Source organism: Mastacembelus armatus, chromosome 11, assembly GCF_900324485.2.
Source record: "Mastacembelus armatus chromosome 11, fMasArm1.2, whole genome shotgun sequence".
In the NCBI taxonomy this organism is placed as follows: domain Eukaryota; kingdom Metazoa; phylum Chordata; class Actinopteri; order Synbranchiformes; family Mastacembelidae; genus Mastacembelus; species Mastacembelus armatus.
In genome coordinates, this window is record NC_046643.1 from 13,048,352 (window position 1) to 13,073,936 (window position 25,585).

Below are 25,585 nucleotides of genomic sequence, written 5' to 3' on the forward strand. Positions count from 1 at the left end.
GTGCTAACCACTCAGTTACCATGCTGCCCCTGGTGTAAAGTCATTTTTTTTAATACGGCCCGATATCACTAGTTTGCTTCAAAGGAATTTATAATATGTAGAAAAAGGTCTGGGACTACCCTGTGTCGTCAGTGCAGACAAGCAAAAGCAACAGTCCCAAGATGGAAATATTGAAAATGACATTATAAACACAATAACAATAGGATTGTCTCAGATTATTGAATTTGCTGCCTAATAACGACACACTTCATTGTGACCTAACTATAATAACCAAGCACAGTATCCAGAAAAACATAGTCACTGTCAAATTACAATAATTCTATTAAACATAAGGAAATTTCAATCCTTTTGAATGTCTGGAACAAAGCACGTGATTAGTAAAACCCACACAGTTATGTAGGATGTGATTACCAGGCTGAAACCACTGTCATACGTATCTAAAACATACAATCCACATGTTGTGGCTGTCCTTAAAATCAGTAGTAGAAGAATACGTGATGTCCTTGAAGGCGTCATTTGACTGACAATCCTGCAGTCTAATCCAGAGAGTGAGGATGCATAGCAGCAGTGCTATGTGTCGAATGAACATCGGCTGAGTAGTTTTTGTGGCTGTGATTGACAAAAGCCTGCAAACACTTTGTTCATTCACACTCAGAAACCAGTGTCGAGCTGAAACCGTCGGTCTGAGCTGCGCTGATTTCCTCCAGATCCGGACTTCGCAGACGTTACGTTCGGACAATGGAATCTAACGTGATCCCGGACAGTATCCGCCCTCAGAGGCTGCAGCCTGGGATTGGATTCGGTTCGGGACCGACCGGGACCCTCCGCTCCTCACTCCGGCCCGGGGTGACGGTCCCCATCGCGCCGCTGCTTCCCTCCCCGGCTTCCCTGGCCGCCTCGTCCGGGCCTCCTCCGCCGCCGCCTCCGCTGCAGCTCCACAGCCTGTACGGCGGTGTCGGCGCCGGGCTGGGGGCGGGGGCCAGCGGCCACTGTAACCCGGGGAACCCGGCGGTGTTGAAGGAGGCGGTGGAGGCTGTGGTCCGCAGCTTCGCCAAACACACGCAAGGTTACGGCAGAGGTACCGTCCAGTTTAATGTGGGGACAGTCGTGTTTCAGTTTATACCTGGGGAGGGGAGTTTGGAACAAACCACTTTTAAAGCTGCGCCATCTGTTTGGAAGTGGATTAAAACATCAAATACAAGTCTAACATGTTTAAATACACACACTTTATATTATGGCAGCACCTTATCACCATAATGATATTAACCACCACAGCTTACATACGACAACAAGCTATTTATTTATAGCTACTGTATAAATTAACTAAACTTAGAACTTGGTCTTTGCACATAGAGATAAAGTGAGTTAAACCACTTTTTCATATAAAATAGTTTGTCTCTGTAAACATGAGCAACATTTTTGTTGTTGTTTTGGTGTGTGTGTGAAATTCAAACCATATATATCCCAGATAAACGTAAATTATTCAACATTGACAATTTCTATAAAAAGCTTGAAATTTAGGATCTACTGAAAACATATTTTTCATGTGTTTATTTTTCTCCTGATGACAATCTGGATCTTGTAGTTTAACCAAGTGTTTGTTTTCTATTTATCACCACGGCACACTGGAAAGGGCCATGCTTAAAACTAACATTAGAGCAACAGCTGCTATAAAGTTGAGAGTTAACTGGCAGGTAATTGAAGTGTTCCTGTCCTGTGTTAATAGGATTTATTTCCAAAAGACTGTCCCGGCCTCTTCCCTCCTCTGTCCCATGTAAGCTACTTAACAACGTAAACATCGGCAGCCCCGTGAAGACTTGCTTTGTACAAAAAATATGGCATGTTTTGCATTTGGCAATAATTTCCCCCCACATTATAATGTAATTTGGCTTTCACACATTTTTCCTTTAATATGTTTTCCATTATGCTGTTACCGGGGCCTCAAGGGGCGTTCATTTGCAATAAAAATGCGGTTAAGACACACACTCAAATAATTCTGCCAAGTATAATTTATAAAGGCCTGTCTTCTACCATGTGTGATGTAATTTTACTTGTGGTTGTGATAAATTTGTCAAATATGTGCATATTATCAACATTTAAAGTAAGAATTCATGATAACGTTCCCAAACATATCCAATACTTTAGAAAGACCATGTTCTAAAAGATAACATGAAACACACCACGTCGCTGCCACCTTATGGGATTAGGTCTGGAGCGGCACCATGTCACATGTCATCCTTCACTATCTCCTTCTCTTTCCTGTCTCTTTCCACTTTTATCATCAAGGAAATTCTCACAAATTGAACAAACTATTTAGAGTCTGAAAAACAAAGACAACTGCATTGTTTAACCAATGTGCTGAGCTGCTCAGATCCTCAACAATAGCTTTGTTAGGGTCTGAATTCAGTCTGATCAGGCTCTGGACTCTTGACTCCTTGTCTGTGTTGGTATCAAACAAAACGCAGCTGGAAAGAGCTGAGCGGTAACACAAGTCAAAGAGTCCTGGATAATGTTGGTCACACTCACATGTCCCTGCAGACTCAAGTCCAAACAACCTTGTATGACGCAGTTGTGAATTGAAGTGCTTTTCTTTGTTGTTGTTTCCTCGTGGAGGACAGGAGTATAATTTTCTCACACGAGCACAGAAAGTGTAGTGGCTGAGGGTGTGTTTCTTTAAGTGGCTCCTCTGAGGTGATGCAGAACTTCCTGTAGGCAGCCACCTAAATGTTTATTAAGCAGGAAAAATCCCTTGGCCTCCTTGAACTCAACTTCCTCCCAGCCTTTTCATGGTTTACAGAGGACATTGCATCACACAGTCACCAACTAATGGCACTTCAAATGCAACTAATCACAAAAAGCACTTAGATTGATAGACACTATACTTGGATTTATGGGCACTACAGTATTTTTGATATAAATAAATAAATATGGTTGATCTTCCACAATGTAATGCTGATTCTCTTCCTCTAGTAAATGTGGTGGAGGCTTTGCAGGAGTTTTGGCAGATGAAGCTGACCAGAGGGGCCGACCTGCGGAACGGGGCTCTAGTTGTTTATGAAATGGTCCCATCCAACAGCCCTCCTTATGTGTGCTATGTTAGCCTTCCAGGAGGCAGCTGCTTCGGGAGTTTCCAGGTAAAGTGTCAGCCTTTTGATATGTTGATTGTTCACCTGAAAGATGGTGGATTTTAATTTTAAATCATTCATACTAAACCATAAATGCAAGAAAAAATGCCATTCAAGCTTACAACAAACTCCAAGATACTTGCAGTATCAGTACAGTATTGTTTTTGCAATATTTATGCAGAATGTTTCTCCAGACATAGTGTGTCATTAGTATTTTGACTTTGTATATGTATATTCTGATCATATTCTGACTTCTCCTGTTTGCCAGTTTTGTCCGACCAAGGCTGAAGCCAGACGCAGCGCTGCCAAGATTGCCCTCATGAACTCTGTTTTCAATGAACATCCTTCTCGTCGCATCACGGATGACTTCATTGAGAAGAGTGTGAGTGAGGCTCTGGCCTCCTTCAACGTAAGTTATGATCTCGTACCGAATGCTGTGTGTTTGAGCGTATAACTGTAGGTAAAATATTAGTGCCTTGGACTGGCTCCCAGAATCCCTCACTTCTGACAAGGTGGCTCCTGTTTAGTTTTATTGAACACATCTGCCATAAAATCCCTTGAGGAAAAGTTGTGTAAAGAAATTTTATTTTGAAAGTAAAATATTGAGGATTTTCTTTACAACAAGATGTTTTGTACTTAAACAAAGCACACTATAAAATATGAAACCTACACTGGCTATGTTTAAGCTTCCTTCCTATGTACTGTATGTAAGCCATCATATGTAACAGACATCGAGCTGTGGGTTAAAGCAACACTTGTTTACTAACTGCTTGTTTACTAACTGCTTGTTTACTAACTGCTTGTTGTTGTTTACAGGGAAACAGAGAAGAGGCTGATAATCCCAACACAGGAATTGGGGCATTTCGATTCATGCTTGAGTCAAACAAAGGAAAATCCATGCTTGAGTTTCAGGTGCATAAAATCAGAAATGTCTATGTCGCATTAGGTTGAATTTTATGCTGCTCAGACACAAAGTTGTGTAAAAAATATCACTGGCTTATGTTGGGCCAGTGTCTTTAAATGTTTTGTATGTGTTGAGTTTGAAGCTAGAGCATCTTATCATCATTTCTAACTGGAAAAAGGAAATCTAAAGGCAGTGTGCATGGTTTGCAGTATCAAATGACTCAGTGTGGACTTGTTAAAAAGTGAGTTTGGTGTCTTATTCTGGCTGGTTTGGCTGTTTGTGTTTCAGGAGCTGATGACCGTATTCCAGCTGCTGCACTGGAATGGAAGCCTCAAAGCCATGAGAGAACGGCAGTGTTCCCGACAGGTACGGTACAGTATTCAGACCTGTCTCACCGATGGTTTCAAAGTCCAGTGGGAGTTTTCAGCCTTCATGTTAAGTTTATTAAGTGAACTAATTATATACCAGATCTTTTTGGAAATGGCAGGACTGTTCTAGATAGATGACACAGTTTGTGTTTGGCTGCAATGTTAGAGAGCAATGGCAAGCTGCAAACCATGGAACCACAGAATCACTAGAATATCTTTTGTATTAGAGACCTGAAAACAAGTTACACATCACTATAAGACAGTTCAGTCAGAAAAAATATGATTATATATTAAATATATAAATAAATTGCTTTACTTTGCAGGAGGTGCTGGCTCACTATTCCCACCGGGCTCTGGACGATGACATGCGCACTCAGATGGCTGCTGACTGGGTGAACCGAGAGCAGAGCGTAGCGGGCACTATTGCCCAGGAGCTGGCCTCCACAGAGCGAGAACTGGAGGACGCCAGGCTGGCGGGGAGAGAACTGCGTTTTTACAAAGAGAAGAAAGATATCCTGATGTTAGCTGTGGGTCAGCTCAGCGCAGCCAACTCTGCCACCCTGCCTTCACACTAAACTACCATCCATTGTGGAAACATGCCTTCACACGTTGTAGAAGACCTGGTAACAATATTGAACACTGCATAGATATAAGGCTGATTCAACTGAACATTTAGGTTATGTGTCTTGTGTTTTCTTATGAGGACCAGGTAATTGGGCCTTGATTTTACAATATGCACTTCGGTCCATAAAACACACACTTGCCGCTCTAACCATTACCTCTTTGTGCCTAGTGATTACAGGATACCAGTGCTTTTTTTAACATTGCCTGTAAACATGCTTGGCAGCTCCCTGGGGTTTACATTTGCATTATTTCAGCCTGTATTTACTCTTAGTAGACCTACAGAAACAAAACTTGCCTTTTATCAGTGAATGTACGGGACATAAGTTAATATGACCCATTAAACCAAACCGTTAGAAAGTAAAGTTCATTTTAAAGTCAGACCAGGTTGTTTCTTTTAAGACTTTAGGCATGTTTACTTGTGAATAATATTCTTTACTCTGGAATACTAAAATGGCAAAAGGTGGATTTTGAAGCTCAGATATAAAACAGTTAATATACTAAACATTTCTAAAATAACAAAATAGGAACAGTGGTTACTCTGATAGCAAAAGGTCAGTAATACAGGAGATAGAATATCCCACCAAATATAAGCATATGAGGATTAGGTTTTATATAATGGGTACACGATGTTGTTATGCCTCTTATCAAGGGAATATATAATAAGTCTTCAAAAATGACACCAGAATTCCAGTAAGCAATTAGATTTACATATTGCATCAAGTAAATAGTTGTGGCTACAAAAATATCAGCAGGTAACTCATTGAACTATCACTTTGTTTTCTTTTTTCTTTTTGTTTGTGAAGGCGTTTGACAATTATTTTAGCATTCTTTGTATGCTTAGCAACCATGACACTAGCTGAATGCATATTTTTAAGAGGACCTGCAAAGCAATGCTGATATTGGTGTTGTTTGTCATGTGCTTCAGCTAGAGGGGTTCAAAAGAAAGTAGGTTGAGGGTCACAACAGAAAGATCCAGTAGCTTCACAGTGATGATTGGTGCAGAGCCAAACACAAGCTGAGAGCTATTTTGTTAAAGTGAGGTTTGGCCTTTTAACAAGCTGAGTCATGATATATGAGTCATTGTAGTCAATACAAAACAATACTTGTGGTTATGTTTTTTTATATATATATTGGAAGCAGAATTTGGTTGTTAGCAGGACTAGTTTATATCTGTGGGCTAAAAGCAATGTACAGTATGTAAGTCACGCTTTTCAATACTTTTACATTGAAGGACCTGACTTTTAGTTCATATTTTTCTGTCTATCTAAAATAACAAAGAGTATTTTAGAACTGTGTAAAGATGAAGGCATTTCAAGACCCTGTGGAATTGAGAGTTAATTGCTGCCGTGGCTCTGGTTGGAGTGAAATGTGGGCAGTGAGTTATGTGTGTTAAACAGCTGCTGAATCCTAGATCGTCAACAGCAGAAACTGGTTACATAAAATCTGAGGGGACTTCAAACAAAACAAAAGAAGCAGGCGTGGAGTATTTTAAAAGGGAGACAAGCTTTATGACTCTCTTGCTGTATCTCTTTGTGCCTTTATGACATTAACAGCATGCAGTGGTTTGACCCTTAAAAAATCAATTTAAATTTAATGGTGTCTTTAAAAGATGGTGCTATGCCACTTTATTGTTGTTATGAATGATTTGTTAAACCTTACTACATTTGGTATACATTTATAATCGCTATATATCATTGGTTTGATACTCAGCTCCCAAAACATAGCTGCAGCTCCAGTAGAAAAAAGTTTCAAAGTCATTATGTCCACATGGCAAGATAGATGCTGAAATTTTAAAATAGACAACTGATTGATATAATGCACACTTTGACCTCAGAATTTCTGCATTTGAACACAGTCCTGTGGAATTCACATTCTTCTTTTCATTTTTGTTTACTTGAGTTTACATTTTTAATGAAACAGCTCCAAGAATCTTCAAAACAGATGCATTTTCAATGATTGTCACAAGTCCAAATTAACAATATGCCATAATGCTAATATACTCATGTTAAAATGTAGTTGAGAAAAACTGTATTTGAATGAGCTGAATATAGGACTGTGGCTAGAGATACGGGCCTGTGCATTTTTTGCATTTTCCTTTGGATGTAGATGCTTACTATATGTGTGCTTTTTGACTACGAGCCATTACTCTCAGATTTCTCTTATTATTACAAATGCCTATGACCTTTGTTTGTGACCATTATCAATGAAGGCTTTTTTAAAACAGTATATATTTTTTGCTATTCATTTTATAAAAAGAAAAATCTGGGCTTTTGATCATTTGGCTTTAATGCATGTTTTGTTGATTAAGTTCTGTTTTTAAATGTTTCATATTCGATACAGTATTGTTTTTGAAGTGTTTATGAAGGCCCTTATTGTATGTGTTTTCTATGAGCATTTTGTATTCTATGTTTATACTTTTATTAGATTTATATGATGTAATAAATTAGCTGATACAAATGTTTTTTTTTATTTGCCACCACGTTTGTTACGCTGTTTAGTACCAGGATGACTCCGTAAACATATAGAACCAGGATTAACCAAACTGATATTAATTGGTAATAATTTAATGCTAATGGCAATAATGCTTTAGGAAGAGATCTCTGTATTTTATCTAGATAGACAAGCATAGATTTTTCAAAATCACATTTGAAAGAGAGTTATGATTTGGTGAAGACAACTTAAAGAATTGAGAACAGCTTGAAAAGAGAGCACCTTAGACGTTGTTCATTAGGTATTAACGTTGTACTGCACATGAATTTTCAATTGAAAATTCTTTGGGTGGGGATGACATAATGCAGATGCTAGCAGTAGTATCCATCCATTACTATTCTAACTATTCATCCATTATCTATACCCACTTATTCTTAATTAGGGCCATGGGGATCTGCTGGAGCCTATCCCAGCTCTCTTTGGGTGAAAGGCAGGGGTCCACCCTGGACAGGTCACCAGTCCATCACAGGGCCACATAGAGACAAACAACCTCACACTCTCACACTCACTCCTATGGGCAATTTAGAGTCACCAATCAACCTGACATACATGTTTTTGGACTGTGGGAGGAAACTGGAGTACCCGGAGTAAACCCATGCAAGCACAAGATAAATCACTTAAGTAGGCTCTGTATATTTTTCAAAAATATACTGTATTTCCATTAAAGCTCCAAAAGTTCTTTTTATATGTCATGTATTCTTTATATTTTAAAATTACAAACATACGTCTTGAATAATCAAGGTTGAATTTCAAATTCTACCAAAGGTTAATCACACCAAATGTTTTACTATTTGACAATCAGGTATGTCGCTACTATAAACACAATTTTCAATTCTCTAAGTTTAAAACAATAAAATAAATTCCGAATTTCGTTACTTCCGTTTCCGGCACGGAGCGCCGGAAGAGGCGGGTTCTCAGTTCAGGCCGTTCGCCCTCCGTTGTTCATTCAACATGGCAGCGGGACCAATTTCAGAAAGAAACCAAGGTACCTGCATTTTTAATTTACATTTCAACCGTTTATTTAGTCGTTTTTGCACGTGACTGTCGGTTTCCCTTCATATTACTCACCCTGTCTTGTTTAGCGCTGCCTGGTTAGTTTGTAGTTTGTTGTAAACAGCCGGTCTATCACATGGGAGTGCTCAGATGTGGTTAGCTTGACCTGCCGCTAATTTAGCCATCGAAGTGCACGTCGATTAACGTTACTACCATGGTTTAGGCTGCCTAGTTGTTTCAGAAGAATTGCTTATTTTTGTTTAGTCTCATAAGTCTGGTGATTGCTGTTCTTAATATATCAGACAAGAGTTAACGTTACATTATGTTGCCTGTTAGCCTAGTAAGCTAACGCTAAAGCTAGCTGTAATGTATGAGTCTGGCAGAACTCATGTTTACTCATGGCGCCAAGTAAGATATAGACAATATATGCTTGTTGTTTTGGAGTTATGCTGTTTAATATGGAGTGAATATAGGTGAAATGTTAGATGTTTCAACCATGGCAGGTGCTATATCCATATGTCATATAGTAATGTTATGTACTAGTCGTCAACAGTCTATGTCCATGGAAGAAGTCAGGAAGAAGTCAAAAAGAACTCATTGTTTCTTTTTTCAGATGCCACTGTGTACGTTGGCGGCTTGGATGAGAAAGTGTCAGAGCCGTTACTATGGGAGCTTTTCCTACAGGCTGGTCCTGTGGTCAACACACACATGCCCAAAGATAGAGTCACTGGCCAACATCAAGGTGGGTATCAGTTAACTTACAATGGAGTATAAAACCTCTGAACAAATTTGTGTTTCTAACAGACATGAGACTAACCTATTTCATTCTTTCCTCAGGATATGGCTTTGTGGAGTTTCTTAGTGAAGAGGATGCTGACTATGCCATCAAAATCATGAATATGATAAAGCTCTATGGCAAACCAATTCGGGTTAATAAAGCGTCGGCACACAACAAAAACCTGGATGTGGGAGCAAACATCTTCATTGGTAACCTTGACCCAGAGATTGATGAGAAACTACTTTATGACACGTTCAGTGCCTTTGGCGTGATTCTCCAGACGCCGAAGATCATGCGTGATCCTGACACTGGAAATTCCAAGGGTTACGCTTTCATTAATTTCGCCAGCTTTGATGCATCAGATGCAGCCATAGAGGCCATGAACGGCCAGTACCTGTGCAACAGGCCTATCACAGTGTCATATGCCTTCAAGAAGGATTCCAAAGGAGAACGACACGGCTCGGCTGCAGAGCGTCTCCTGGCTGCACAAAACCCCCTCTCTCAGGCAGACAGGCCTCACCAGCTGTTTGCAGATGCTCCACCACCGCCGACAGCTCCAACACCGGTCCTGACCACACTAGGAACTGGGCTGCCCATACCAGGTGTGACTGAAAGATGTTAAAATAGTGTGGTGTTTAACTCTTCTTTTATTGTATCAGATTCTGATTATTGGTTACAGATAGAGTAGTTGACTGGGGTGTATGCTATGACTGTAGATAATTAGTTTTTAATTACCAGCAAGTAGATAAAGTCAAATCCAGGAAATATAAGTGTGTTGTTCTGACTGATGGATCTATTTCCACTGGGTGATAATGGAATTGATTACATTTTGAGTGATCTCTGCAACTAAAAGTGATGGTGAGAACTGATAAATGAGCCCCCATTTATTTATAAATTTTATAAAGTTATAACAATGGTTGTGATAACTGATGTGATGTAATGACTAGTAAACACATTTTTGAGTCAAACATCCCGGCTTTGTGCACTAGTAGAGTATGGAATATTAAGTTTTAAATGCAACTTGTTTCTGTGCAGGTATGCCACCTCCTGGTGCTTTCCCTCCTGTTCCTCCTCCGGGATCAATGCCTCCAACAATGCCCCCTGCTATGCCCATGCCTCCATCTGGGGGGGCACCAGGCCCACAGGCTGCTGCTGGCGGGCCTCCACCCGGACCACCTCCCTTTCCCCCAGCCAACATGCATCCAGGTAAGGTTTTGTTAAAGCTTAGCATATGCTTTCACTGTTTATGTTTTCAGAGCTTGAACGTGTCCTCATATTTTCTCTAATGGCTGTTGAAAATACCTCCATTTTTATTATAATAGTTTGACATTCCAGCAGAAAATATCACCAGCTACACACTGTTTCTTTCACTCAGGTATGCCTCAGATGCCCATGCCCCCCCCTGCTCCTCCTGGCATGGTGCCTCCACCTCCTGCTCCTCCAGGATCAAATCAACCGCGGGCACCGCCACCGCCTGGCATGCCCCCACCCCCGCCTATGGGTATGCCACCCAGAGCACCGTATGGACCTCCCATGGGTAAGCACTGTGAATCTTTGTTGTTAAATAAAAGCATCTTCAGCTTATGAATATCAGCTGTCAGCATGTTCCCACTGTAGAATTAAAAATAAATCATGGATGAGATGAGTTCGGTGATAGCTGGCTTGGAGCTTTGTTGTTCAAAGATTGCCACAGCATCTGAAATTGAGTCCTGAATTTCTGAAACTGTTACAATTCACAATTTGACTGCTGTTAAAAATCCAATCAGAGTACAGCAAGAAATAAAGCAGATTACACTGGCTAGCAGGAAAAATGATTGTGAGGAGGAAATATTTATGAAAGAGTGCTGGATGTATGGTTTTTTGCATTGGAGCAGGCATAGATGGAATTTATAATAAATAATTTAAACAGGTGATTTTGGACTTGAAATGTCATACACACATATATGATACATACACAGCTGAAAACCCTTCCATATTAATAGTTACTGTTTTACTGTTTTTATAATTAGTTCTGGTGAGAATGTATGATCACATGACTCCTCTTCGACTCTCTCAGGTCCCCCTGTGCCTCCAGGTATGAGAGGGCCACCCCCTCCCATGCCTCCACCTGGCTACGGTGCCGGTCCTCCACGTCCACCTCCTTTTGGTTTTCAGAGAGGACCTCCCATGCCGCCAAGGCCCCCCGGTGCCCCACCACGTGTTCCTTTGCCACCGTAATCCATCTCAGACTGCCGAAACAGACTACTCTCATTTTGCTTTTTTATTTTTTAGATCTACTCAAATTTGTAATAGTGATAATGTAACACGCTGTTCAGTTTTCTTTGGTCATTGTACAGATAAAAGACCTTTAATGAATAAACTTTTTAGTAAATATTTAGGTAGTTTTTTCCCCTCACCCATAAATATTGCTTTTAATTTTTAGTTTTGTGCTTAGATTAGCCCATGAAAGCCAAATTCTGCCACTTTTGAATCTAAATGTAAAATGAACATTTTTATTTACACAATCAAAAAAGATGATACTGCAGCAATTTAGCATAAACCTCAGGTGCCTACAGGGACTTTTAGTTCAGTCCCAGAACAAAACATACCAGACATGTCTTGTAATAGGGCTTCATTCTGTAAGCACTGTGCATGAGAATGCCACAGCAATAGGCTAGGAGACATCATTTTATGTGATTATTTGTAATGTCCGCATTTGTTTTAGTTGTGCCTATCTCCTGGCTGCTCGCTTTTAGGAACTATATTTTTTTTTTTTCTGTGGTTGGAAGTTTAGGCTGGGTCACAGAGGGTCAGTGAACACCAGTTATCAAGCTGTGAAAACAAATTAAATGATAATATTCTCAGTAGTTATATTTTTCCCATCCAGAAAGTGGACTGATCGTCATATATATAGAGAGAGAGATGCTTATGCCTATTATAAGGAATAATTGTTAGATATTTAATATACATCATCCTTATAGTTTCCACCATATTACCCCAAGCTGGGGTTTTATTTAATGCTACAACTGATTGATATTTAGAGAAAAGTCCTGGCCCTGAACGTTACCCAACCTCTATATGTGACAAATAGAAACAAACAGTTTTCTTAATGCTACAGGTGATAATATCACTTTGTCTCCAGAAAGCTTGCGTTTCTTTGTATTAGGTCTTGAAAGGGATCACGAATATGGTAACTGGTTGGCATGGCAACAGGAGTCAGGTGTGCTTGCACGTGTGTTGTCTACGCACACGATTTGAAATTAATGCGTACAGACATTGATCTATTTCTGAAAAGCAGATGGACGAATGTGTTCGCGCATGCGTGCGAGGATACGCGTATATGCAATAAGAAATCGGTGTTTCTTAAGTTGTGAGGCACAAACGTATCATGACCCACCGAATAAGGGCGAAGGCTTAAATTGCACGAACTTAAAGGCGCAACAGTGTGGTTAAAGCTGGCGCAAATGACCGCAAACGATGCGCAGATATGCGCAAAAAGCTCTCCAGAAACGAAGGCGCTACTGTGGTCCAGCGCTGGTGATGGTTTTCATGGGGGGAGGGGACCCCTGCGCATCACCGAGTGTGTGCGGATGGCGTGGGCTTCTCTCCTCCAAAGCGCACAGCATCATCACTCGGTTCACAGCAACAGCCTCGTACGCATCCTCATCCTCATCCTCCTCCTCATCCTCATCATCACCATCTCCAGGCTGAAGAGGGACACTCGCATCGCGGGAGTTAAGGTGAGCTGAAATTGAACGAGAATCACGATTAAGTGTTTGTTAATGTCGCGTCCTGTTTTTTTTTTGTTTTTTTTTTTTAAAGCCTTAAGACATCAAGAGGAAGAGGCGATGGGCGTTTTCGCCAGTCGTTTTCTTCACACAGCAGTTAGGACTGATTTTGTGAATCGAGACGTGGGCCTATAATCTGATACAGGTCCCTGACAGGCTGCTGGCTGTGATTTCTAAGAATGAGCGCAGATATCAGGATGTTGGCGATCACACAATCGGCTGGTGTTGGTGACAGATGTCTATTTTAATCCGGCCGCATTACAGGCTGTGTAAATTGGCCTGTTAGCGACAAGGCCTTTTTCTTCACATCAGTGACGATGACTGAACCGGAGGTATACATTACACACATGTAATCATTTACATTTTCGCTATCCTCTCGCCTATTGGGCAAAATAACAGCCCTGTGAGAAAATAAAACACCACAGCACAGATCTTAAATGAAATTAAAACTAGGCCTTTGCATTTTTAATATTTATTCATATTTGAATGTTTTGGGGGGAATTTCTTTGTGTCCAGATTATTCATCACGACTCTTGACACTTCTCAGTGCTCATTCGTGCATGTGATGTGTTGACTATCTGCTCTGCCTGGCCTTGGAAGGAAGTGTGAACCCGATGCTGATTGATTTTCGAATGAGGGAAGTGTTTTTTTTGTTTTTTTTTTCTGAGACCAGGGACCATCCTCCTCATCCTCAGCCTTCATCTTTTCTCCACTGATGGGGGTGTGTGTTGAAGACCTCATGGGGCTGTAGAGGAGATGTCAACTTGATGAAATGAGAAAGTGTGAAAAGTGAGCTAAAAGCCTTCTGTTTGAGTGTGACTACTCTTTATCTTTTGTTAAAAAGCAGAAATACCAATAAAAGGAGTGAATGTGTAACATACCCGCACAGGATTCAGTAATGTCTACATCATGGTTTATTTTTCAATAAGGCCAAGAACAAATCAGGGCAAAAACAAATATCTAGCCTTCATGTGCCACAAATGGTCAGACAATATAAGCATGTGTAAAAATGTGGGTGCAACAGCTCTGTTTCTTTCTTGTTTGCTCATGGCCCCATGTGTTCCTGTTATTTTGCAGTCTCTTGTGTTTATCAAGGAGTGGTGATTACAAGCCTGCGAGTGCTTAGGTCCAAGATGGTATTAGGTTAGTGTCAGTTTAGCCTGGCTGACCAGGCCTGGTGGGGCTTCTGTGATCTGTGCCAGTAAATCTGCTCATCATGCTGACAGTGAAGGATCTGCAGCCTCCTCACTGGAGGTGATGTTTATGTGAAATTAAACAGAAATAAACAAACCAAGAGTTTTGCATTGAGCAGGATACAGATAGTTGCACGGGCCTGCTGTTTGTCCTATACTGTATCTAGAGTTGAAACAATTAGTTGACTTACAGAAATCAATCTATGTATGTTCATTGACAAGTATTCTGGTTTATCATTCAATCTTTTTTTAATATTCGTGAGTTTAAGACTTTCTTTGGATGAAACGTGATCTGAGGAAGCTACCGTGGAGTCTGGGATGTTGTGATGGCTGGTTGTTATGATTTTCTGACATTTTATAGAGAAAATCACTAGTTGGCTGGTTGATAAAATAGTTGGCCAGATTAACAGAGAAAGAAAGGAATTAGTTGCAGTCGGCCATATGGGACATTCAGTCCTGTCCAGTACCAGTCAGACATTGTTTTTGAAGCTGGAGTCGAAGTGAGCACTGCAGTGATCTGTTTGTTGTTTCACTGCACCATAAATTCAAAGTGACATATTGTTTTATTACATGGCAACCTGAGACACACGGTGACTTAATTCACAATGGGCGTACAGATGTGGGTATTGCCTGCGAACTATATGAGTCTGCGCCTTTCTTCGGGGTAACTGTTTTTCAAAAGGAGATGTGATACTGCAGCTGACAGGTAAAATGGACATCAATTTTCCAAGCTTCTTTTTCTCAATTTCAAGCCTCACTTGTTTTAACACACAGCTTCTATTTTGTTTTTCAGTTAAAGGACATTTTTTTTGGCTCCATGTGATTAATTTCTAAAGTGAACATCCATATTGTTAATATCATATTTTCAAGCCTAACATTTAATCACAGCAATAAAGAATTTGCAGTTTAGTGCAGGATTTTGATACTGATCTGTGAATGATATGGGGGTATGGGATGTTATGGGAGGGCTACATTAAAACCAAAGGCCTTACAGTGAGATTCGTTTATTCCAAACCAGTGTCTGATTCTCTGGAGCATTATCTCAGTCGCATTACATTTGAATCATGGTCATACTGTAGCTCCTCACCGTCGAACTGAGGCATTCAGGGCATTTCCGCACTAAGAAACATCCATTAAAAATCACTCTCAGTCTTCAGTCTGGATGTCTGTTCTGTAATTACTGCTGTGGCCCCATCAGTGACTCAGCAGACATCACATGCTGGGAAGATGTGGAAATGCAACAGGTCTGGAGACACATCATTAAAAGGTGGTTTGGTTAGCTGAATGAAAAAAGCAAAATGAACAATTCAAAGAAAAACATGCATCTGGACAATAATAAGATATTTAGTGTCCTGGTGCAGTCAGTTTGTAGAGGCTTTACATATCTAACGACTCACCTATACTTCCTGTATCTGACTCTTATTTTGAACATTTTTTTCCCACCTTCCTGTTTGTTTACGCCCACTTTTGCTTCTTGGTTTTGGGCACCTGATTGTTTTCACCTGTGCCTTATTACGTGAACTCATAGTAAAATTACTTGCCATTTCCCACCCCACAGTTTCCAGTTTATTTGGTGTCTTCAGTCTGTCTGTGGCTGTTTACAGACCTCGACCCAATCATTGTCTTCATTCTCATTTCTCGTTTTCTCATTAAATCCCTGTTTTTCCACCATCCTGGCTCTCCGGTGCTGACCCATGTCCAACTGGCCAATTTAGAATCTTCTTGTATAAATGAATTATTTGTACTTTTTCTTTGAGCTCACTTTGAGATGAGGCGTACTTGATTTGCATCTCTTTGTTTGCACTTTAGGTCTATTTGGGCGTAGTTTTGCGTCTCTGACCTGCAGCTTTGCATTTGTTTCTGGTCTGTAATTAAAAACATGACCGCAAATTTCATGCCCAAATTTTATCATCTGTTTGTGGTTGTGGTGTTTTTGTAGAAATCTGATTTACTTCAGAACAAGAAATTTTACCTGTCACCACAGAGGCCGTACACTAGTACATTCATAGTATTAAGTCATCAGAAATGTACACTTGATACTTATGAAGCTTGGAACACATTTCTCCTTCATCAGAACCGGCACATGACTCAATTATTGCAGAAAAAAGGTGCAACTGATTAATTAATGTAACCACTTTCTCTTTAGACATAAGAAGAGCCTGTTGCCTTTCAAGTGACCAGGGAGTCAAGTGTCCATTTTTGTGAGTTGAATCCTGAACAAACTGAAGTACCAGCACGTTCAGGTGGCCTCTTAACGCAGCCTTTGTCCACTTTTTCTTCTTCTGAGACGCTTTAAAATGGAGGACGGCTACCAAAACCGGACTGCCTTCATAAAAGGTGCCAAAGACATTGCCAAAGAAGTCAAGCGGCAAACCTCTAAGAAAGTTGGTCGCTCAGTGGATCGGATGAACGATGAATACAACAAGCGCTCCTACAGCCGTTTTGAAGAGGATGATGATGATGACTACCCAATGCAGGGAAGTCAAGATGGAGGCTACTACCGTGGAGACAGCCAGGCCACCAATGATGATGACGGTGGCCACAGTGACTCCACAGAGGGTCACGATGAGGATGATGAGATCTATGAGGGAGAGTACCAAGGAATCCCCAGGGCCGATTCAGGCAAAGGTAGTCTGGCTGGAGGTCCGGGCTCGGTAAGGGCCAGTGCTCAGCAGTTCAGAGATATTGGAGTGTCTGAGGCTGAGAGGAGGAAGGACCAGGAGGAGCTGGCTCAACAGTATGAGACCATTTTACAAGAATGTGGTCATGGGAAGTTCCAGTGGTCCCTGTACTTTGTGCTGGGTCTGGCACTCATGGCTGATGGTGTAGAGATCTTTGTTGTCGGATTTGTCCTCCCCAGTGCCGAGAAGGATATGTGCTTGTCTGAACCCAACAAAAGCATGTTAGGTAAGATTCTTTAACAGGTAATAGTCTCTTTCGTACTTTGTAAAGTTTCTGTCATGAAAATTAAAATAAAATTTTTCTTATGGTCATTAAACATCCAAATGCAGCAATGATCTGAGATCTGTGTGGGCAAAATGAATAATAGACTGTATAATAGACTTCAGTTGTTGCCCAAAAACACATTAATGAGTCACAGTGTTGCTCTTGGAAACATGATGCCATTTATTTTGAGTCAAGCCCACATACGCTGTCCTGGAAATACTCGACAGAGCACCAAACGTATTAACCCTGTGAGGTTGTGACCACTAATGGCACTATGGGGCAGTGTTGTTTATGAGTGGGTTCAGTTTTGTTGTTATTACTGTACTTTCTTTAATAGGAAATGGACTGAATGTCAAAGCGAGCACAGTGAAGTCAGAGGATTATTTAGAGATAGACCTAGAGCCAGAAGAATTGTTTAGTCTTTTTTTAATAACATTTGTTGACTATTCCAAATGTATTTGTAATAGCTTCATTTCCTTTGCCCTCTCCAAAGGTCTGATTGTATATTTTGGGATGATGGTTGGGGCGTTCCTCTGGGGCGCTCTGGCTGACCGGATAGGCCGTCGACAGTCTCTGCTCATCTCTCTTTCCATCAACAGTATCTTCTCCTTCTTCTCCTCCTTCGTCCAGGGCTACAGCACCTTTCTGTTTTGCCGGCTTCTCTCAGGTGTTGGGTAATTGCAGAAATCATTTTCTTTCTTCTTAGACACTGCCTTCATTTCTGATCTGACGATCATTTTGCTCCAATGCTGCAAACTGGGAGTAATGTTGTTTAACATAGTCCAGCAGGGCCAAGGGAAACACAACATGTCAAACCCAAAAATAGGCTGAAAATCAACATGGTTGTATAAGTATATTGCTGATTTAATGTAATTGCATAAATGGAAACATAATATTGAACATCTGTGGAGACGTTATTGATTTGGTCTATTACTTGCACTCAGTTTTCTTCCCTTCTCAGCATTTAAGTGAGTAGTAGATTCCTAACATTGTTTTCCTGGCACCAGAGTCAATGTATCAATAAAAACAGCTTCTTTTCTGGTTTAGTGAAGTGGCAAATTAATGTCCTGAAATCATTCCCATCTATGCTAAAATCACTGCACCACTGATCTTTTATGTTAATTTGACACTGTGGAAGCATAACTGAGAGAGACTGAATATAACCTTAAAGCTTTAGTGACCAAACTAAACCGTCAGTGCTGTAAAGTGAAGGTTTAGACATTCAAGCTATGGTGCCCACTTGTAAAATAGTTCAGTTACTGTAGTTTTACACAGTAGTGTGGCGTAATTAGCTCTTCCACATAGTATAATGGCATGTTATGTTTTTTTTCGCTTTGAATCTGAGAACCTAAACTCTTTGTGCATCTCAGGATCTTAGCCATTAAACACAGGAGCAGTTCAACAGTTGGTTTCTGATCTTTCCAGAATTGGTGGCTCAATTCCCATCGTGTTTTCCTACTACTCTGAATTTCTGGCCCAAGAAAAGCGTGGCGAGCACCTCAGCTGGCTCTGCATGTTCTGGATGATTGGGGGAATATATGCATCTGCCATGGCCTGGGCTATAATCCCACATTATGGTGAGTACAATCACCTATTCCTGAATTTTGTTAGCCACTCCTTACTTTGTTCAAGCCATCTGATCATCCTCATTTTGACTGACACGTAAATTAGGTATATTCTAGATTGAGCTTTATGGATCTATGGTCCGTTATGGACTGGAGGTGACTCTAATTAGCGAATGTGAAAGTGTAAGGTGTGATCTCATTTTTGTGTGTCTGTTTTTGTCTTCTCAGGATGGAGTTTCCAGATGGGCTCAGCATATCAATTCCACAGCTGGCGTGTGTTTGTGTTAGTGTGTGCATTTCCTTCTGTAGCAGCCATTGCTGCCCTCAGTGCCATGCCAGAGAGCCCACGCTTCTACCTGGAGGTTAGCAGATGTGCTTGCTGACACATAATCCTTTTCTGACCGTGTTAGCTGTTTTTTTTTTTTTTCCATACATAAGCGTGTAACCTGGTACGTAAAATTAAATCTAAAATGTTTTAGGTAATAATAATTTCTTCAGATTGATTGTGAAATCAATGAAAATACACTGACAGTTTATGACCAGTATGACTTTGACCTTTTTAGAATGGCAAACATGACGAAGGCTGGATGATCCTGAAGCAAGTGCATGACACAAACATGCGAGCAAAGGGCTACCCAGAGAGGGTGTTTTCTGTGAGTATTGCAGAGAAAAGCATTGATACCGTTTAGTTCACTGCAGCACACATTCGCCCAGATAATCTATTTAATGTAATTACCTTACAACCAGTGAGCAATGCTGGACCTTCATAACACAAATTCAAAAATAAGACTTAATATAATTAGAATGTGTAAAATCACAAAAAATACGATTAAAGGTACAGTATGTAGGACAAATGTTTTAATCAAACATGTTGTGAATGATAAACTTATATAAGAAGCTTCAACATTATTATTATTAAACCCAGAAATCTTTGTCAATCAAAAATAACTATTATATTTTGATATAGTTACAGTAGGTACATAGCATGCCATGACATTTGTCTGAAATCACTGCTCTGAAGGACTTTTGTCTCTCTCTCTTTTTTTTTTTTTTTATCTTGTCTCAATCCAAGGTCACTACGATTAAAACGGTGAAACAGGTGGATGAGCTGGTGGACACTGGCACTGATACTCCAGTCTGGCAACGCTACAGACTGAAGATTATGAGCCTCTCCCAACAGGTGAGGAAAGTTGAGAAGAGAAATACTCATGAGTTATCTAACCTGAAACATCTAAATAAATAGGCTCTATGGCCCATAAATACATAAATAAATAAAAATGTTGTTGTTGTTGTTGTCACACTATAACTGTCAAACGCCTGCAACAAAGTTTTCAAACTCATTAAATAAAAGACTCCTTAGCTCATTGATTCCTTAAGCCTGCAGTGTTGCAGGTATTTTACAAAATTATGAAACTTAGGCCTTTAACAGCTTTTGATGGGCTGTAAAAGGCCTAAGTGGAGGTGGATTGGTGGAAAAATATACTAAGCGTAGGTGGACTGGAGACGATGTTGCAAAAATGTTTAAATCATCTTTTTTCAGTTTGTGTTCTTTGCCTACACCTAATTATCATGAATAAAAGAAGAAAAAAACAGATTGCTTTAGGTTTTTACAGCCATGTCCACATGCAGACTTTTTTAACTTTTAAACCTTTAAAATCTAAATTTGTTGAAAAACAAACAAATATGTGTTGTTTACGGTAAGTGTCTTTTTGCATCCAAGACTAAATCCGTGACATGGATTTTCCATTTGTAGTTTATTTGCATGTTTTTACACTGTTTTCATCCAGCTGCACGTTGTTGCAGCACCAGTGCTTTGGGCAAAAAAACTTTGCAAACTATGTGCCTGATTTTAATTTGCATCCAGCCTACGATCTGCTGCATGCACACGCCTACACTCTCCATCTTCTTATGAATCTTCCATTGCACCACCTCCTTAATTTCTACTGAACACGTCTTGACAGTAGGAGTTGAAGCACTGTGTTGAGACTAAGTGGAAGACACTGAGGCTTCATGCTGAGACTTTTGACAGAAGAAAATTCAATTCAAGTCCATTCTGCCTTTTAAAAGTTGCATGTTTCTGGTCAGAAATGTTACATGAATATCAGAGAACGTATATGTTTTGTGTGAAAACAGTGATTTTTAACAGATTTCCCATTTATTCATTTATACGGAATTTAAATATGATTTTCCAAGCTTTCATTATCAAAAGTTGTGTGTTTTCTTGTTCACATGTTACAGATCAGAAATAACATTCTCGCCTGCTTCAACCCTGAATATAAACGGACAACTTTCATGCTCATGGCTGTGTGGTTTACCATGTCTTTCAGGTAAACTAGACTCACAAATGCTGCAGTGTTCCATTGTTACTCGAGGTTTGTTTCATCTGCTTTGACTCTTGACTTTGCAGCTATTACGGCCTGACAGTGTGGTTCCCTGACATGATCAAGTACATCCAGAAGCAGGAGTATGAATCAAAGACGAAGACCTTCTCTAAAGAACGAGTGGAGCATGTTACTTTTAATTTCACACTGGAAAACCAAGTGCATCGCCAAGGATACTACTTCAATGACAAGTAGGTATTTTTGGCAGCTGCACTATATATTTTTTTAATATAATACCACAGCACGGAACATTTTACAAATCTGCAATGCAAAAACTAAAAACTGAATGAATTGTGACATCTTCTCTAGGTTCCTGAACCTGAAGATGAAGTCAATGGTATTCGAGGACTCTGTGTTTGAGGAGTGCTATTTTGAGGACATCACCTCCACACACACCTTCTTCAGAAACTGTACCTTCCTTACAAGCTTGTTCTATAACACCGGTAAATATCAACAGTGACTGTCTGTGTTTGGTAATGTTTCCTCAATGCCCTACAGGCTGAAAACATCCATCAGACATGCAGCAACATTTGTATTTGGTCTGTACCAACTCCTAAGGTAAATGCAGTGTTATTGGCTGCTGAATACTCTTCTGTGGAGTGGGTTTATCAGAACGTTTTGGGTGAAATCAGCTGCATCTGGGAAATATGCTGATGAGAGCAGTGACAAAACAAAACAATGAGTTAAAAGACACTAAAATGCTGGTGTTACACCACAGGGATGTAGGATAATAATGGCCACACTTTCATTACACAGATGCTCAGTAAAACTGAACCATTTCAGATCAAATATGAATTTTAATTAGTTTTATTGCACCCTAAAGTAAAAATAAACGATAAAACCCAGTAGTTCGTCGGTAACTATAGTAACATTCGGTTGCTTGTCTCCACAGGCTACGCTGCAGCAGAGCTGTTACTATAGAAACGTAAACAAACGCAACTTTATTTAAGGCAGGGCGTTGGGATTTAATGATTAAGAAAAACAGATGGAAGGAAGAATGTGTTAACTGGCTAATCAGAAACTCATTAGATATGAGCTGACACACAACAAGCTTAACTGTATGTGTGCTAATGTTAGTGTAGGTTAAAATAAGCTTATTTATTCTTCATGATAGAACAACATATAACAACAACAGATGAGTGACGGCTCAGTTTACTGTCAAGGCAACTCAAACCTGCCAAAACAAACTGTGTTCCTGCAGGATGAAATAGTCTTATATCCAACCCTAACATGTTTGTTCCTTATTTGATTTTCTTTCTTTATTCATCACCTTGATATTATCTGTATTCTGTATGCAGGTTGTTTTTTCCAGAGATTTTTTTGTTCTTGAAGATCACCTTTTAAAGCGGTCCCGATTAAGTCTGTAACTGCTCACAACGAAGAACAAAAAAGATGGAATCATTTAAAAATCCATTTGTTAGAGAACTGGAGTCCATGGTGTTTTTCTTTCTTTCTTTATTTTTTTGGCTGTTCGTTGTTGTAGCTGTGCCGTGTGTGGTTTTGATTTCTGCTTATGCTTTAAATCAATCATGACAGATTCAGGATGGGAGACACATCTGAGAAAACAAACCAAAAAAAAAAAAAAAAAAAACAGTGCTAATGTACTGTATCTGTCAATCCACTTCTACACTGTGAGAGCTCTCACATTAACAGCCTCGGCAGCTTTTTACGGCCGCAGTATCTTCTCATCCCTGTAGCCAGTCGATACATTCTTCTATGCTTATGTCATTTGTGCATTTCAGATTTTACGATCATTCAGCAGTTTTATGCCTGACTCCCTTTAATACAACTGTTTTTGGTTATTGGTATGGAAGGCTTTTCAGCAGTGGCGTCACAAAATCTACTCGTCGAGTTTTCAACCGCTGCAGGCAGCAAAATATAATTAGAGAAAAACGTAACCTTGAGGAGAATCAGTCTGATCTCTTCTGGCCTCATGTCATTTTCCTGATATGCTGTATATTTTAAGAAGTCGTGAGGGACAAAAACAAGTGCATTGAATGCTATTTTTATGTTTAGTCTCTGCCTTAAAGGAATTTTGATTAAAAACAGCTGTTGACAAAGGATTGGTTTTGTGGTGGCAAATGTCCTGGTTGTTTCAGCTAAGAGAAGATTTCATCTTTTCTTTCCCTGTTGATGAAAAACCTTATAGTTGAGTCAAGGATGCAGATTTGGAACCAAAATATTAAAATTAAATGCTTATTGTACCCTAAAAACGCTTTAACCTAAAAAACTACTGAACTACTGCATGTTGCTACACTCTTCGCTCCAATTAACCATCCTATACTGCATTATCTTTGAGTTATGTTTGCATCTGTCCTGTTTTAGATGATTCATTAATTATTTTGTCAGGCTGCATGCATTTACAGAAACCTCCATATGTAAGAAAGCAACTTGTGAGTTGCCAGAGAGGTGAAACCCAGGGCAAAAAAGACCCCAAATCAATCAATAAACGTGGAGACAATTCTGATTTTCTTGATTTCAAGTTATAGAGTTATAACAGCTTTGTCTTTTTCTTGCAGATTTGTTCAAATACAGGTTGGTCAACTGTAAACTGGTCAACAGTACGTTTATCCACAACAAAGAGGGCTGCATGCTCGACTTCAGCGATGATTTCAACAATGCCTACATGATATACTTCGTCAACTTCCTCGGCACGCTGGCAGTGTTGCCTGGTAACATTGTGTCGGCTCTATTAATGGACAAAATTGGGCGCTTAAGGATGCTGGGTAGGCAGACCTTATCACTGCAGAATAATTACACAAACAAACCACAAAGGCTTGCTTGGTTTAATGTAATTATCATTCCTCTTCTCCGAACAGCGGGCTCCAGCGTCATCTCTTGTGTCAGCTGTTTTTTCCTGATGTTTGGCAACAGTGAGTCAGGGATGATCGCCCTCTTGTGTCTGTTTGGTGGCATCAGCATTGCCTCTTGGAACGCCCTGGATGTGGTAACAGTGGAGCTCTACCCCTCGGATAAAAGGTGACCCAAGAACAGCTGTTTTCACTGAAGAACATTCGTTTTCTGTGTTTTTTGTTTTCTTGCTCACATAAGGAGAGCACAGCTTGGTCAAAATAAACCATCAACATCATTTGATTAATTACTGTTTGTGCCCGAACTCCTGACTGTTTTATTAATTACTTTCTGTTGAATCAGTGGTGTAAATGCAACATTAGGTCTCAGTAGTTATTTTTATGCACATGGATTTTCCTGCAGGGGATCAAGTGCCCTTTTTTTGACTGCTGATCACATGACCTGTCCTTTTAAAAGAACACTTACTGCTGTCAAACATGTTCTAATGAAGGTTGCAATGCATCAGAACATTTGACAGCTTAGTGATTGTATAAATTTAGCTGGAATATTGTTTTGCTCTTGTTGATTTCTGGAGTACTAAACTTTTCTTTCTTGAATTATTTTGGGGAGCAAATACTGACACTGCTGTTGCAGTGCACCAAAGTGAATATCAGTGCAAAACATGCTCGCCTGTTTCCCTTGAGGGAAATATCCAGCTTTTTATGAGATATGTTTTGATATATATTGGGTGCCAATATATAACCCGTCCATCCATCTATCCATATCTATACGTTTATCGTCTAGAGGGTTGTGGGACACTGGAGCCAGTCCCATCTGACACTGGACTAGAGACAGGGTAAAAACTGAACAGATCACCAGTCTATGACAGGGCTGACAAACAGAGACAGATAAACATTCACACCTATGGGCACTTGTGGTTGATTATAAAAATGAATCTATGTTGTTAAAAGATTGTAATTGTGTTTGTGTTTCTCTCTCTTTTTGTGCTCAGGACCACGGCGTTCGGCTTCCTGAACGCTCTCTGTAAGCTTGCGGCCGTCCTGGGCATCAGCATCTTTCAGTCCTTTGTCGGCATCACCAAAGCTGTACCCATCTTATTTGCTGCTGGAGCGCTCGCCGCAGGTAGTTTCCTTGCAACAAAGTTGCCTGAAACGCGAGGCCAAGTGTTGCAGTAAAGCAGATAACCAGCAGTGGGCAGCAGAGTACAGCTGGAGTGTGTGTGTTAACTAGAGCCCGAACATCCCAGAGAGCTTCAGCGCTGCCCGTGACACACCAACAGGACAGACTGCTAACCCCATTGTAAGCCCAGAATCCTTTGAAATATGGATCATTCCAAGTCTATACAGAGCCACAGAGAATAAGAGCAGATGTAGAAATAAATGCCTGTGTCATGATAACAAAACTACATCATACGTACACAAACACTTAAGTCAGGTAGGTAAAGATGTGGTCTTTCACTGAAGAGTAATGTTTAATGGGTGAAGTGCAGTTATGATAAAATACCCACAGATCCACAGTGAAATAACTGAGAGCTCAAACGAAGGGAAGAGACTGTAAAAAGCCATTTCTGGGCAACATGGGAAAGATTTAGTCCATTTATGTGGTCTTCTTAAATATGATCCGGTGTTTTTTCTTTCTCG

The 25,585-nt window shown here is 40.1% G+C and overlaps 3 protein-coding genes across 3 annotated transcripts; all 3 read left to right on the top strand.

Moving 5' to 3' along the window:
• Positions 1-529: 529 nt before the first annotated feature.
• Positions 530-5,749, top strand: lix1l (limb and CNS expressed 1 like). The gene is made up of 6 exons (XM_026300794.2): positions 530-1,078; positions 2,971-3,134; positions 3,394-3,534; positions 3,942-4,037; positions 4,318-4,395; positions 4,721-5,749. The coding sequence occupies exons 1-6, from the start codon at positions 739-741 to the stop codon at positions 4,970-4,972; spliced, it is 1,071 nt and encodes a 356-aa protein (XP_026156579.1). The 5' UTR covers positions 530-738; the 3' UTR covers positions 4,973-5,749.
• A 2,658-nt stretch (positions 5,750-8,407) lies between these two features.
• On the top strand, positions 8,408-11,657 carry sf3b4 (splicing factor 3b, subunit 4). The gene is made up of 6 exons (XM_026300256.1): positions 8,408-8,496; positions 9,118-9,246; positions 9,342-9,884; positions 10,318-10,488; positions 10,658-10,819; positions 11,339-11,657. Exons 1-6 carry the CDS (start codon positions 8,463-8,465, stop codon positions 11,497-11,499), a joined length of 1,200 nt encoding a protein of 399 aa, XP_026156041.1. The 5' UTR covers positions 8,408-8,462; the 3' UTR covers positions 11,500-11,657.
• Positions 11,658-12,891: 1,234 nt separating this feature from the next.
• On the top strand, positions 12,892-25,376 carry LOC113126356 (synaptic vesicle glycoprotein 2A-like). The gene is made up of 13 exons (XM_026300320.1): positions 12,892-13,001; positions 16,389-17,149; positions 17,682-17,862; positions 18,614-18,765; positions 18,982-19,115; positions 19,317-19,406; positions 19,826-19,933; positions 20,992-21,080; positions 21,161-21,325; positions 21,444-21,577; positions 23,654-23,860; positions 23,954-24,113; positions 24,937-25,376. The coding sequence occupies exons 2-13, from the start codon at positions 16,540-16,542 to the stop codon at positions 25,118-25,120; spliced, it is 2,214 nt and encodes a 737-aa protein (XP_026156105.1). The 5' UTR covers positions 12,892-13,001; positions 16,389-16,539; the 3' UTR covers positions 25,121-25,376.
• Positions 25,377-25,585: the final 209 nt, after the last annotated feature.